General features: G+C 39.0%; 1 protein-coding gene across 2 annotated transcripts; it reads right to left on the bottom strand.

Moving 5' to 3' along the window:
* Window positions 1–5: 5 nt before the first annotated feature.
* LOC138982177 (transmembrane protein 180-like) lies at window positions 6–16,389 on the bottom strand. 2 transcript variants are annotated; one of them, XR_011460800.1, is made up of 8 exons: window positions 16,213–16,389; window positions 10,229–11,006; window positions 8,801–8,912; window positions 8,069–8,165; window positions 7,597–7,768; window positions 6,315–6,508; window positions 4,654–5,498; window positions 6–4,605 (listed from the first exon to the last, which is right to left on the bottom strand). XR_011460800.1 is itself a non-coding variant. In XM_070355404.1 (7 exons), exons 2-7 carry the CDS (start codon window positions 10,933–10,935, stop codon window positions 5,266–5,268), a joined length of 1,515 nt encoding a protein of 504 aa, XP_070211505.1. In that variant the 5' UTR covers window positions 10,936–11,006; window positions 16,213–16,389; the 3' UTR covers window positions 6–5,265. The 2 variants fall into 2 exon arrangements, 1 of the variants encoding a protein (XP_070211505.1); XM_070355404.1 differs by having other exon boundaries at window positions 6–5,498.
* Between the last annotated feature and the right edge of the window lie 305 nt (window positions 16,390–16,694).

The following is a 16,694-nucleotide window of genomic DNA, read 5'->3' as shown; positions in this document are numbered from 1 at the left end:
GTGTATGTGAAATTCTATTGTTTATTTCTGTTTCGCCTGCAAACAAAGTCATCTAAAGAACCAAAACAAAAACAACAAAAAAGCCCTTCAACCCAAGAGACAGCATAAAAGTTGTAAAACTAGTACCCTTTTTGGTCAAGTTTTATCATGAGCATGATACATAACAATTGCAATGCTCTTACTGAAAAAAGAGGTGTGTATTTGATTGATAAATGGCTAAAAGATGAAGAGGTGAGTCCTCTTATAACCGTCGCCGGACCATGTTTTGGACTACATAGTTAGGATGGTGGGGGGTCGCATACAACCCGTACATTTCAAAGAAGGATTCAACATAAAAAGTATGGGTAGTACACCACCCACACAATCCAAATAGAGATAAACATTCTACTGTCTCTTTTCGGCCGCGGTCAATAAATATGAAACAAAAGTCGATATGCCCCCTGAGGACCGACAAAAAAGCTGGTCTGTCAACAACCCATCAAACATCTTATAATGTACAGGTTACAAGTTAAAAGGTGAATATCACCTGTTACAAAACCAGGTTTCCAGTTTAAACTGGCTCTGTTTTATAACTTGAGCATTACATATTACAGTGGTACCTACAATGTGAGACCCCTCTAAACAGAGGACACCCACAAGAAAGGAAATCTTCTGTTGTACATGACCAAAGAATGCCTGTCATCACAGGCCACCTTCAATGTAAGGACACTTATGCCGGTCCAACGGGTCGCATGTACCACTGTACATATAAAATAGACAAACGATCCCTTATACCAGGCACATTAATCTAAAAAAATGTACATCACCAGTGAGACATGACAAAAAGTTCTCAAAATAAATCTATACACTTAGTTTGATGAAATACATCACTCGTGAGACATTGTTTTAAGTCACCAGTGTGTACTTATACTGCTTTTCATAGCGATATGTGTACTATAAACCATACTTTGATTCTGTCCAAAAAATTGTACAAACACTGTCTTTGCATCTTCCCTTTCAGATGATTTTGTACACATAACATTCTGATAAAAACCATTCTTCTTGTCTTTTATTCCAGCACACAGCTAACATTTTCTTCGTGCATTTTATTTCCCCCCGTTTCTGTATCTTTCCGGGAGGTAAAAGACAAGTTACAATATCATGGACGATTTTAATACTCTGACATTGTCAGTATTATCGGTATCAAGACAGCACATACAGGGGAACCTTCCTTTTACAACTTCCAAAAATCTGAGAAAATCAGGAGGGAGTCTTCAAATGGGGGTAAACCTACAGAGGATATGAACAGAAAATCTGAAAACCTAAGGTCTAAATGGAGGAAGTCTTGCATTGGGGGGGGGGGGGGGGGGGGTGTGTGTCTTAAAAGGGGGGTTCCACTATATGTACATGTATTACTGAAGCAAAATGAACCCCCCCCCTCCCACACACACACACACAAATTTACCAACACCATTTTAGTGGATCCCTGGTGTATTATCAAGAATACATTGCTACCCTAGTCATGACTACAATTAAAACATCTGAACTGCTTCCCCACCCACCCCACGCTTCAAAAAAGAAAGTAAACAAACAAAAAAATCACAGACTTGAAAATCTGTAAAATCCTAGAACATTATAAATATGGCACAGGGAAACAACAAAGTAAAGCTCCTAAAGTATCTTAACTATTTGTTTGATTTTGACAACAACATAAACAAGGAAGAAAGGAAATGCAGTTATTAAAGCCAAACATACTTGTGTTTCTGGTGTTACACACAGAACTGGTCCCATTTCAGGTCATTTCTTTCTTTTCTTTATTTGGTGTTTAACGTCGTTTTCAACCGATCAAGGTTATATCGCAACGGGGAAAGGGGGGGGGTGGGGGGAATGGGATAGAGCCACTTGTTAATTGTTTCTTGTTCACAAAAGCACTAATCAAAAAATTGCTCCAGGGGCTTGCAACGTAGTACAATATATGACCTTACTGGGAGAATGCAAGTTTCCAGTACAAAGGACTTAACATTTCTTACATACTGCTTGACTAAAATCTTTACAAACATTGACTATATTCTATACAAGAAACACTTAAGGGTAAAAGGAGAAACAGAATCCGTTAGTCGCCTCTTACGACATGCTGGGGAGCATCGGGTAAATTCTTCCCCCTAACCCGCGGGGGGTTTTCAGGTCATTGCTCAGTGATGTGTCTTTAAATGTCTTTAAATAATCTTTAACCATATAATCTGGATATGATAACCAGACATGCGAACAACCAAAACAATATAGGATGGCGAAAAAAACCACTTACAAGAATTATTTGGTATGAATTAAAGCATTGGAAAAATTATATATGTAAACATGAAAAGAGTACCTCTTTAGCACATTTTAAAGAAGCTTGTATATAAGGCATTAAAGGCAGCATCTGGAGTAAAGAATCTACTAATCCTGTGAGCGCCCTGATTTTCAGAACTTTAAGACCTCCACACATGGACACAGCAAACAATCCTCACACAAAAGCAACAGCCTGTGTATCACCAGTAAATGCATGCACGCACAATGTTCTGTATCATTTTGATTCACTGTCATGTCTTTTAAATCGGCACACGGTAAACAGCTTGTTTATCTCATCATTTCAAAATCAAATCATACATAAACAATTCAAGTATTTTGTCTCAGCCAGCAAAGCTGATGAAGAGTTTACAACACACTTCTGTTACATATAATATAGAGAGGCTTGCAGTATTTCCTTTCTTATACAGTGTCACATTTGCACACACAAGCATAAGGTCAGTGAATGAAATAAAAACTTATAATGTCAGTCTAAAAAAGTAAAACTTACTTTGGTCAACAGAAAATCAAATGCAAAAAGACAAAATGCCAATAAAACACAAAATCAAAAAGAAACACATTGCACTTTTATTGCTTTGGCTTCCCTACCTCAATTTTGTCATTAAAGTCTTGGTAAAGGCTAAAGCATACCTGTCTTAGAAAATCACCACTTATATATTGCACAATCACTGAGCTCAATCAATCAATCAATATGAGGCTTATATCGCGCGTATTCCGTGGGTACAGTTCTAAGCGCAGGGATTTAAAAAAAAAAATTTTTTTATACAATTTATATCGCGCACATATTCAAGGCGCAGGGATTTATTTATGCCGTGTGAGATGGAATTTTTTTTACACAATACATCACGCATTCACATCGGCCAGCAGATCGCAGCCATTTCGGCGCATATCCTACTTTTTACGGCCTATTATTCCAAGTCACACGGGTATTTTGGTGGACATTTTTATCTATGCCAATACAATTTTGCCAGGAAAGACCCTGTTGTCAATCGTGGGATCTTTAACGTGCACACCCCAATGTAGTGTACACGAAGGGACCTCGGTTTTTCGTCTCATCCGAAAGACTAGCACTTGAACCCACCACCTAGGTTAGGAAAGGGGGGAGAAAATTGCTAACGCCCTGACCCAGGATCGAACTCGCAACCTCTCGCTTCTGAGCGCAAGTGCGTTACCACTCGGCCACCCAGTCCTCGAGCTGGACAAAGAATAAGCATTAATCTCCAAATGTTCATATGCAGTAAGAATTTTTTTTTAAACTACATCCCCAACCACTTTGAAATGCATGCGTTTTATATTCAGTTAAAAATGCAAGAAACAAAATTAAATACATAAACTATTTTTTCTACTTAAGCAGCCAGCCGAGACTACAAAATAGTGCATGTTTGTGTGCGTTCAATCGTAAAAAGTAAAAGGAATTTTAACCATAATCAATCGATACATAAATGTCATTTGTATTTTTAACCAAAATATGACATTTTACACGGGTCTCGACAGTCATTGTTCACCTCGACCGCTAGCGTGGTCTCGGAGGAACACTGACTGTCTCGATCTGTGTAAAATGTCATATTTTTGTCAAAAATACAAATAATGTATAATACAAAGTCGACAAACCAAAAAATAGCATATTTTAAAATCATTGCCTGCTCCTTCCAATCTATTAATTTAAAAGTTTGACAGACGTGCAACTAAATCGTGCTTGTAAACAGCACTGCATTTGAACTTTGGGTTGATCTAGAAGACAGAAAAACAAGTCACTCCAGATAAATGGATTGCATCTTTGAAAACAAACCCAAAAACTTTAACAGATTGTTGACATGTACGTACATTTCAATACATGTACTTTGTATTTCAACAATCTGATAATGACCACAACCATTTACCACAAACATGGATATTTGAAACAAAACTTAAAATAAATGTTTCAGAATGGCCAGGCCGGATATAACCAGGCTACACTAAATTGAGATTTAATAACACCATCTGACCATTTTTGACAAAATCTTTGAACACAGTCGTTTAGCATAGCAAATCATATTTGACACAAACCTTTAAAATATGTTTTTACAAAGCTTTTGTTTAATCAGAGAAGTATCCAAAACAAAGATTTGACACAGTCCTTAAAAAAATCATTCAACATACCATTTTCTTTTTGACACAAAGTTTAAAATATCTTTTGACTTGGCTATTTGTCACAGCTAGGATCATTTCATGCAAAAACCTGGCATGGTATTTGGTAAATGCATGTATATGTAAATTGAACTGACATGTGAATGAAGCTACCTAAGTACATGAACTAGCAGGGCTAGCCTAACTCACCCAGACAGTTACTCCTCGCAGGCGAACATTGTGTTTGGAGAGAAAATATGCTGAATCCTTCATCTGTCTGGCAGTCTACTTTTTGACGTAAGAGTAAGAGGATTTGTGGAATCTCTGAAGGTCTGGCAAAACCTTACCACAGTGATTGAAATTTTGACTAACAAACCCTCTGGCAGCTACTCACTCCTTTGAAGAAAGAAAGACAAGAGTCTAACGATTTTGAAATCCTACAGCCACTGACATCCGACTGAATTGTTTTTACCGTGTGTTTACCACCTGCACTTTTTGTTTTTCCATAAATAAGTCCTGTGACAGCATATATTCTATTGTTGGGGGGAAGGGATGAGAAGATAAAAGCTATGGAGAGGAGCTTTGGCTAGCCCTGACATGTCTTTGTTCAGCAAAGAGGCACTTTTAGCAGATTCATAATACTATGTGTTATGTGTAAGTGTCTGACTATGTGAGTTGGTGTGAGCACTTACCTGTGTGTTTGTATACATGCTTTTGTGTGTGTGAGTGTGTGTCTGTCTGTGCATCTGTGTAAATAAGTCTGTGTAGGTTATTTTCACATGGATAGTTGCTTCAGCGTTATCACAGACATCCTGGTCATCCATAAGGCCAACATTACACACAATGCTCTTCCGCTCCTCGTCTTGCTGCCTTGACCCAATTAAGGCGAGCTCCGCGCAGAGCGAATCGCTGCCAGAAGATAAGCTGTAGAATTGCACAGGCCATGGTGACATAGACGAGGAAGTGAAAGCAGCCCAGCCGGTAGCCTGCCTGCTGCTCGGCACTCATATGCCGAAATGACGCCTTTACTGAGCCCGTCTCATGTCCTGTCTGGAATATATCGTGACCTGCAACCACAGTTTGAAAAAAAAGAATGTTGAGTGCTTGCTCATATTACACATTAAGATTGTAGAAACAGTTCATTCCACCAACAGCAGTGTGATTATAAGAGATATAAAACATAAATAAATATAAAGACATTGCATTTTGTTGTTTCCTTTCCTTTATTTGGTGTTTAACGTCGTTTTCAACCGTTCAAGGTTATATCGCGACGGGGAAAGGGGGGGATGGGATAGAGCCACCTGTCAATTGTTTCTTGTTCACAAAAGCACTAATCAAAAAATTGCTCCAGGGGCTTGCAACGTAGTACAATATTATGACCTTACTGGGAGAATGCAAGTTTCCAGTACAAAGGACTTAACATTTCTTACATACTGCTTGACTAAAATCTTTACAAACATTGACTATATTCTATACAAGAAACACTTAACAAGGGTAAAAGGAGAAACAGAATCCGTTAGTCGCCTCTTACGACATGCTGGGGAGCATCGGGTAAATTCTTCCCCCTAACCCGCGGGGGGTATTTTGTTGTTGAAACAACAGAGTTGCAAGTAAGATTACTACACTTCATACTACCAACATAAATGTAATCAGTGTACAATGGAACCCCCATTTTAAGTCTGTTCATTACCTCTGTAAATTTACCCCCATTTTAAGACTCAAACATTTTCTCAAATGTTTGGAGGTCCTAAAAGGGGGGTTCCACTGTAGTAAGTTTATGGGTAGCTGATGTTTATTTCAAAAACCAGTTTGGCAGCAATAATTTTCATCCTTTTTTCCCACTCAAACAAAAAAGAAGAAGCTGGCATCAAGAGGTGACATACCAGTTTGCATGGACAGAACTAGAGAGCCAACAAGGGGAGCAAAGCTCTGTCCTGGCTTGGACAGCAGGGCAGACGTGCCGAAGATGAGAGCAGAGACGGCCTGATGGCGACGATGCATAACAAAGTCCTCGTCCACAAGGTCGCTGATTACCAGCGACAGCAGCTTGCATGTTCCCTCTGTGAACACCCGGTTACTGCAACAAAAGTCATACATGATTAAGTACGATGGCTGCCGCTTGGAGAGGCCACGCAGGTACTATAAAGTATGCACGACCCAGAAATACTTCTTATGGAATCTCAGCATCTTAAAAGCAGAGAAAAAAACTACTTTTTTTTTTACAGTAATATTCAGCAAAAAAGCCAACCTGTGTCATATAAAAATGCATAGACATGTGCAAATGCATAGACATGTACCTTGACCTGGATGCGCGCAATGTGTGTCATAAAAGGGTGCTGTACTCGACTGAAAGTGGCCCTTCATACCAAAAAGGAAGGTGACAGTTTTATTTTGTATCCTCACTTGACTTCCTATTATTTTCCTTTAAATATCTGGGAGACCCAAATTTACTTTTTATGATGAAGAAGATAAGGAACTGTACCCACTGTAAATCTGATTCTCCCTGCAGTCCGGACTGACGATCTAACAGCGAACGACAAGAAGAAGAAATCTGATTCTGACTTGCTGAAATGTATACAGGCAAACTGGCACCTTATTGAAAGAAACCTGGCTAGCCAGAATCTTGTTCAGCAACACAGTAGCAAGAAAGATAAAATGAAACTTCACTGCATGAGTTATTGTTCCATTACTGATTACTTTGATGAGATGACAAACAATTGGAAAGAGAAGAACTATAACCTACAACCTGGTACAGTGGACTACGACAATACTGCCGTCTTTGGGGTCCAAAGAATCACTTGCACGATATATTTATTTTGCAATATATTGTTCCCTGTACTTATATATGAAGACACCCTTGAGATGTTTGAGTAGACTATCTTTACATTGCAAGTGTTTTCTCATGGATCACGAAGGTAACTTTTAGCTGAGTCGAGACTATTAGGAACAAGAGACGCTGACTTTTCTTGGGAGGAGGCTTTCACTATCCGAAGCAAGATAATTGATGCATCAATTTGTAAGTTAACGTAAAGAGATCTTTATATATGTATACTAACCAGACAGCACAATTCCAATGTCAAAATTTGGACTGTGGGGCCCACTTGAGGACAATATTTAGGGAAAGCAAAGCAAAAGAAAATCCTCAAGTAAATAGTTGTCTCTCACCTGGCAATGAAGACACACAGCAGCAGTGTGCTGGAAGGCCCCATCGTCAGCATCAGCACTGCCATCAGCAACTTGACTACAAACAGGATGCGGATGACAGAGTACACCCCCCAGCGCCGACATAGCGACAAGAAGTACAGGTTGTTGATGTGTGGAGCTATAAAGGAGATTCCTGTGACAAAAAGACAGCCGTTAGAGGGGAGGTCATGTTAGTTAGATTCACAGAAAAATATAGACATGCATACTAACATTTTTGTACAGGCTCAAAAATACAAAAATAAAATTGTTTGGGCAATTTTTCTGAAATATAAATTTGGCACAACTTCAACATTCTGCACATCAACGATCCAAGACCACATCACACAGAAGCACGTCACACCAGAGTTGCAGCAGCATGCTTTCATGCCAAGTAGATCTGAATCATGTATGTTCTGTACTGTTCTGGCTTTAATAAAAGCAATACAGAACGAACCTAGGAGGGCCGAAGCTAGAGTTGGACTGATGGCATCTCCCAGCAGGTTTTCCAGAAACAGGGGGAAGAAGTTGCTGTTGAAGTGGCAGTGAAACACCTGCAACACATATGTTGCACACAGTTGACTGCATTGTATCTTTTCAGTGTGCATGTGTACATATTCTGCTAATTTTTTGGGAGAGAATGCAAATACGGAAACAGCTGCAAAAACTTAAAGCTGTCCAAAAAGTGTATGCCAAGAGAAGGTAAAAGCACAATCAGGATCAAAGGGAGGTGAAAACAGACGAAAATCAAACAAAACTTAGAACAAACAAGAAATTCCTCCGAGGTAGGAAAAACACCCCCGTCCTTACCATTCTCACTGCCACCAACTGAGAAGGTTATTTCCCTTTGACCATTAATATGTCCCTCTATAAGTCCTTGTAGAATCTTAATCCACCAATAACTCCCTAACCGTGTGTTTGACTGGTCCCAATTTTTGTAAGGACCGTCTCAGGAATGTATAGAACCTGTTCACCAAGTTTGGTGACGATCGGTCCGTTCATTCTTGAGATCTATATGCGAACACAAACACACAAACAAACACATCGACCGAATCCTATACACACCCCTATACTTACATTGTACTTTCACGGCAGTCTCCATTACAAAGATACAGAACAATTAAAAAATGTCAAATTACAAGAACATTGACGACTGGGAAAGGAATCAAAGCACTCATGGACAACTCACCTGAACAATATTCATAGCAGCAAACCAGAGAAAATTCTTGTGAGATTTAAGTTGCTGTATGTACTTCCACAGTGCACTTGTGGAGCTGACCATGGCAACCTCTTCACTGTTGCTGTTTGTAGAAAAAACACATTTGTAATATTATATATTTAATGTTAACATGCCTCCTAGTAAATGAGCACACACATTCATACACACAGACACAGATCATGGGCATTGAAAGCATTTGAAAATGAGCCCAACATTTTATTCAGTCATAGTTTGGTCGAGTTGTGAGTGTTATTCAGTGCCTGCCAAATTATTATACAATTGCCAGAATTTCAGCTTTAAGTTCAAGCACATCCACACACACACACGCAAACACCCACTCAAACTCGCACACACACACACAAGCTAAAATCTGATGCAGGGTGACCCCCCCAAAAAGCAACCCTCAAAACCGCAAAGAACTGTTACATCTGTTGACTGAATTACTTCATATTTGGTGTACATTCACTTAAGATTATGCATGAAAAGTCCACAAAGTGGCAAATTTGTAGATCAAATGGTCTGACTTTTGTGCTGCTTCAAAAATAAATTCTGATTTTGGGGATCAACTCAATGGTACGAGGTTTGAAATTTAGCATGGCCAAATTAACCCGATTTAAACCCTCGAGAGTGTTACCTTTGGGGTTACTTGAGGGACTTAGTATACCATAACTTTAATACAGCAATAAATTAATAGGTTTCTTCGAAAGGAAGGGGGTAATTTTTCCAGTCATTTGAGTTCAGCGAATATCTTCATAGTTGTTGTGCATGAACTTTAGTTTGTTCATGACCATTCCATAAAGTTTCCTGTCTGTGGGTAAAATTTTCCGACTTTAACCTTCTCTCCAGAATATGTTCCAAATTACCCTTCCGATATTGTTTAATGTTTATGACGTGACCGCTTTCCTGTCTAGGGATTGACCTGAACCTAACCGAAACTGCTGTCTTCAGGTCACTGATGTTCTGGAGAGGATTTTTTGTTTTGTTAAACTCAGACATTGAGATAACCTAAATGGTAAAAGTCTGAAGGGTTTAAATCAGGTAAGTATGGCTACAGCCCAATGTCAAACCTCATACTGTTGAGTCCATCCCCGAATTCAGAACATTTTGTGAAAAGTGCACAAAAGTCAGACCATGTGACCAACAAACTTGCCACTTTGTGGAGTGGTCATGCACAAGCTGAAGTTAATGTACACCAAATATACATTAATTCAGTCAATAGATGTAGAAGTTCTTAGCTTTTTTTTTGTTGGTTGCAAGTTTGGGGGGTCACCGTGCACTATACAATCTTTCAGACAAGCACACTTAAAATATATTTAAAAAATCAACACACAAACACACACACATATATACTTGCATTTTGCTGGGACCAAAAACAACAACATAACAAAAGGTACAAACCTTTCTATAACATCAGGCAGGGGTTCTGTTTTGTCTTCATTGTGATGATCGCCATGCTGATGTATATGATGTGATGCATACGCTGACTTCAAAACTCTGCAAACTATTAAAAATCCTACCAAGGAAATACAGGCCACAACCACACAAAAGAAACGGAATCGAGTCAAGTCTTCCTTGTGCCACAGTAAATAAGACACGAACACAGACGTAGAACCAAGGATGGAAAACAGAGAACATCTTGAGTTCAGTTTAGTCCTCTCCTCATTAGAGACAGCCAGGTCAGCAAGCAAGGCAGAATGATGTAGGTCCACCATGGTGAGAAACCCATCGTACAGACACATACAAACCAGAAACTGCAGCCACGGGTAGGCCCATGATACCCAGAATGCCAGGAATGCTAGAGCCAAAAGGGGGCCATTTTTTTGCAGAGCAGCGATGCGTTTTGCCACTACATCAGAATGGGGATGCTCCTTGCTTCCTTCAAGGTAATGGCGGTCGCTGATCCAGCCAAACAGTGGGTCGTTGATACAGTTCCAGAAGAGGAAAACGATCTCTCCCACGAAGAAAGACACTTTGTCGATCTTGTACACTGACACGAACATGTCAACGTGGTAAAGAAGGAAGACATTGTGAAGGACGGATGTGAAGAAGGCTATGGAGCCATAAGCTGTCTCCAGCGAAACGTGGAGTCTCACGTTCCCCTCCATACTCTTTGGCGTCGAGCTGTTTCAGGGGAGACCTAAATCCACCCCAGGGCTACTTTGCTGTTAGTGTTATCCTGAAAAAGTAAGTTATTGCTAATATGAGTTATGATTTCAGCATAACATTTTTCACACTTAGTCACTTGCACTTATCTTCATCACATTGTTGTTTTTAAAGAATTACGCTCCCCATCAAAGTACTGTACAAACGTATTCATCACCTCTGAACAAGACAGGATTGTGTTTTACATGCTCACCAACATGAGGCAATATTACACATGATCAGTGCACAATGTGGAAACATCTTTATAAACTGGCAACAGCTGCCTCTGAAGCTTGTAAATACTTGTATAGGAAAGTTATTACCATAACAATCCGCATCTGATAGCAGTCACAAGCAGCTATTCATTCATTTCTATCACAGCTGTTGAACATGGCATATTCACGAAGTTGCATAAAAAATTAAAATCCATATTATATATATACAGGGTGGTCCAAAAAATGTAGACAGTTTTGCGTGCCTGTCATTTCTGCTACAGGGCTCCCACCTATTCTTTTTCACCTGGAATGTCTCACACAAGCATGAAAGTTTAGTAAGGCACAGTTTTTTCTTCTTTGCAACATCATTTCTGGGCGTAGTTCAATAGTTCATCACATTCTCAATCCAAGCACTTCGTCCCCAGATCTTTCTCCTCCAGATTTCTTCCTTGGGGGTACTTGAAGGAAAGGGTTTACCACAACAATCCACAGACAATACAAGCGCTAAAGGAGAACATTCTTCGTGAAATCAGGAGGATTCCACTCGAGACCTTGGACAGATCAACAACTTCAATGTCCGTGTCGCAGCCGTAATCCAGAGACGAGGTGCTTGGATTGAGAATGTGATGAACTATTGAACTACGTCCAGAAATGATGTTGCAAAGAAGAAAAAACTGTGCCTTACTAAACTTTCATGCTTGTGTGAGACATTCCAGGTGAAAAAGAATAGGTGGGAGCCCTGTAGCAGAAATGACAGGCACGCAAAACTGTCTACATTTTTTTTGGACCACCCTGTATATCAAAGTAAGTTGGATAAAATCCATGACAAAGTTTCTGAAAGATAAAACACATACTGATAGCAATACAAAAGAAGGAGGACAGACACATGCAGCCTCAGTGTCTTAATCACAACTGACTTACTAGCTGTGTTGGAAATGACTTAAAGTTAAATGTATTGACCCCTGGCCAGTTGCTGAGGAAGGACATTTCTTTGAAGGTAGCGGTCCTGGGGTCAGTGTGAATTGACTTTTGATTAAGACTTACACCAGGTTTAGTGTTCACATGGTTCTTGAGTATAACATTTGTTTTTGTCATATCTGATGTTCAGCAGACAATGCTGTCCTCATTAGAAGACTTGAATGGCAGGGTATAAAATCTAAAAAGACGAATAAGTCATTCTACCAGACAAAGATATGCTTGCATACATGAGGATTATACTTTTATGGTAGTCAAAATGTAGCTGAACACTAACGGTAACACGTGAACAGTTTGTCTGGATACTCTGGCCTATATAGCAGATAATTATGACTCCAAAGTGTCTCACTGTCTGGCCTTCAACATAAAACTAGCCAGTCAGCTTAACAGGGCTCATTTGTTTGACAAGTTGAGAATGAACGAGTCGCGTAAGGCGAAAATACAACATTTAGTCAAGTAGCTGTCGAACTCACAGAATGAAACTGAACGCAATGCAACACAGCAAGACCGTATACTCGTAGCATCGTCAGTCCACCGCTCATGGCAAAGGCAGTGAAATTGACAAGAAGAGCGGGGTAGTAGTTGCGCTGAGAAGGATAGCACGCTTTTCTGTACCTCTCTTCGTTTTAACTTTCTGAGCGTGTTTTCAATCCAAACATATCATATCTATATGTTTTTGGAATCAGGAACCGACAAGGAATAAGATGAAAGTGTTTTTAAATTGATTTCGAAAATTTACTTTTGATCATAATTTTTATATTTTTAATTTTCAGAGCTTGTTTTTAATCCAAATATAACATATTTATATGTTTTTGGAATCAGAAAATGATGGAGAATAAGATGAACGTAAATTTGGATCGTTTTATAAAAAAATAATTTTTTTTACAATTTTCAGATTTTTAATGACCAAAGTCATTAATTAATTTTTAAGCCACCAAGCTGAAATGCAATACCGAAGTCCGGGCTTCGTCGGAGATTACTTGACCAAAATTTCAACCAATTTGGTTGAAAAATGAGAGCGTGACAGTGCCGCCTCAACTTTCACGAAAAGCCGGATATGACGTCATCAAAGACATTTATCAAAAAAATGAAAAAAACGTCTGAGGATATCATACCCAGGAACTCTCATGTCAAATTTCATACAGATCGGTCCAGTAGTTTACTCTGAATCGCTCTACACAGACAGACACTGAGACAGACACACATATAGTCACCACGACCCTCGTCTCGATTCCCCCTCTATGTTAAAACATTTAGTCAAAACTTGACTAAATGTAAAAATGACGGTGGTCGTGCTGAGGTAAAATCCTTAAGAATAATATCACAGAAGGCTCAGGTACTTTCAACGTCTTCAACATTGTACCACCCTCAATTTCTTGAACGTATACGATTATAATCATTATTACACACCAAATGTATAAGCCAAGAATATCCATACAATGATCAAAGACGATATGACGAACCTTATGTGATTCGCAAACCAAAATCTCAGATAAGTCCCCCTCCTACCCCCTCCCCCCCTCCCCTACACACGTGTATAATATATGGAGGTCTCCCTTTTGCGTACTTCGGAGCGGTGTCACGTGATACGCAGAAATGGGTTGGAGGGCAAGAAGCGGAACGGCTAGTAGCGTCAGTGCGCCGCTCGATGATTCGGGAGTGTTTTAATTGAATAATGTCAAAATCAGGAACAAAAACGGTCGACCAGCCAAAAGAGAAGTACATTACATCATTGAGTGACGTTGCTAAAGTGCGATACTTGGAGAAATTGACCGAAGCTCTTTAGTTTCAGATTACATATAATTTCTGCTTCAGTGTGTGTGCATGAGTTTTCATTTTGTTATTATTCAAGAACTTGTAGTTCTATTTCTAACTTTGTATGTTTATGTGTGAAGCTCTTTAGTTTTAGATTACCTATTATTTCTGCTTCAGTGTGTGTGAGTTTTCATTTCATTGTTATTCGAGAAATGGTATTTCTAACTTTGTATGTTTATGTTTGGAGAAGCGATTCTTTTTTCCTTTTTGGGATCAAGTCTGGTGTCTGCTTTAGTGCTTACTTTGATATTACCTTAGAACATTTATTGTGAACCTGTAAATGTGTAATGTGTGTGTGTTTTTTTTGTTCTTCTTTTTTATTTTTTCTATTTCTTTTTACTTTAGTGCTGCTGAAGACAGTAACTAAAAATTTCCCTGAATTCAGTGTTACGTGTTTTTTGTTTTTAATTTTTATATATATGTTGACAATGACAGTTCAGTTAAATAAAGCGTTCAACACATTATATGTATTTTAATTTTTACCAATCTGTCACTCTGTGAATGTGAAGCTGGTGTGAGTGTGATATTTAACACATTACTTTTGATTTGTACCTAATCTCTGCCTTTGTTAGCTCCAGTAGGTGTGTTTTCAACAGTTTTGTTCAATTTTGTGAAACGTTACTGTTTTGAGACAAACCAGACACATATTTTTCCGTTTAGGACAGCTGGGCTCAACATATTAACTTTGTTGACTAAACAAAGGAGCCATTAGTGATTACACAGATACACACTCATTCTGACAATCACTCACCAGATTCTTCACAATTAAGAAATGTCTCAGATAAGACACAAGCAAGCTTTAAAAAAAAAAAGTCTTAAGAACGAAAACGTTACTGCAGCAACAATGTATTTATTAGTTCTTACTAAAATCACATGCTTCAATAAAAAAAAAAGCATAAACTGTACAGACATGCTAACCAGCACTGATTAAGGCACACACTTGGAGTCAAAAAGCTATGGCATCAACATAAGCAGTGTTGAATCTGTTTCAAATTGCACACTTCAGTCAAAAAGCTATGGCATCAACATATGCAGTGTTGAATCTGTTTCAAATTGCACACTTCAGTCAAAAATCACATGTCTGACAATGAGTGAATTAGTGTTTCCAATCAATGAACGGTAACTGTTTACATATAAAAACTGACAAAAAAGTGGAAAAAAAGAAAAGAACTGTACACACACACACTTGGCATCAGATCTCAAAATCAAATAAGGAATAGTGTTGAGTCTTGAAAATGCTTTGAATTATACACACTTGAGCCAGGAAGCAAAAAAAGGAACTACACTCATGCCAGCCAGCACAAGTCATACAGATACTGTACACAAGTCAAATCAATACTGTGTTTCAGGTTTGGCATCCACATAAACAGTTTTGTTTCTGTTTTAAATCACACACTTGTCAATAAACTATACAGACATGCTAACCAGCATTGATTAAGGCACACACTTGAGTCAAAAAGCTATGGCATTAACATAAGCAGTGTTGAATCTTGTTTCAAACTGCACATTTCAGTCAAAAAGCGAGTGAATCGGTGTTTCAATCATTAGCAAAATTAATACTGCTGTTGAGGTTTGGAATCAATGAACAATAACTGTTCACACATCAATACTGTCAAAGTGTAAAAAGAAAAGAACTGTACATGCACCCACATACTAAGCATCATATCTCAAGATCAAATAAGGAACAGTGTTGAGCCCTTGAAAATGTTTTCAATAATACACACTTCAGTCAGAAAGCAAAAACAAAAAAGTAACTACACACATTCCTGCCAGCACAAATCATATAGATACATAAGTAAAATTAATACTGTTTTTCTGGTTTGGCATCCACAGAAGTTATGTTTATGTTTTTCCTGTTGATTTTTTTCAGCCACGCTCTCCTTCTTTTCTCCAGTAAATCTCGGTGTCTTCCTCCAGCGTCGACTTTCGGAATTCTGAAAAATGCAAGAGCATTTTCCTTGTTGCTTCGGCTTGTGCAACCGATTATGCAACAAGTATTCACCATCTTGAATGAAATTTAGCCAAATCGTCGACGCAAATACGGAATCGCCGCAGCGAAACTTCGCGATCGGCACCACGCTTCCATGTTTTCGCTAAGCGGCGCGGTGGCTTCTTGCCCTCCAAGCCCCGGTGCGCACGAAGTGATGACGTCAATAGGGAGACCTCCATATCTATGCCTATGGGCGTGACTAACATACGGAACAGACCAGTCAAGTTTCCCAGTTCAAGACTCACCATTACTTGTAAATATAGTCATTCCGTATCGTGGTGTCCATCCCTCATTTTGTAGACTTCACTTTTTCTCATATGAAAACAGCAGAAAATGCCACATGCCTCTAGTTTCGTCACAACCCTACCTGACAAGTCCAGTGGCGGTTCTGAACTGAAGTGAAACAGGAAGTGCAAAGTGTGTCGACGTGGTTATGTCCCTTCGTAAATTCTCAGCTTGATTGCTTCCCTTGGAACTACAACTTTCAGTTTGACCAGCAAGTCACTGGGACTGTTTGGTGATAATTTTCGTATGTGTACATCATGTATGTGATTAAATCCTGTATTATGGACAAATGCTAGGCATAGAGTAGAAGTTGAGTAACCAAAGCGTGGTGTGTGAGTGTGTGTGCGTGTCCTTTATGAAGGAGTGAGCCGGAAAGTGTCTCAGTGCACTGCACAAGTGAACCAAATCAGTTGAAAAAAAATACCACACACATACATGAAAA

Source organism: Littorina saxatilis, linkage group LG12 (assembly GCF_037325665.1).
Source record: "Littorina saxatilis isolate snail1 linkage group LG12, US_GU_Lsax_2.0, whole genome shotgun sequence".
NCBI classification, from domain to species: Eukaryota; Metazoa; Mollusca; class Gastropoda; order Littorinimorpha; family Littorinidae; genus Littorina; species Littorina saxatilis.
This window is presented reverse-complemented; position numbering and strand designations above follow the sequence as displayed.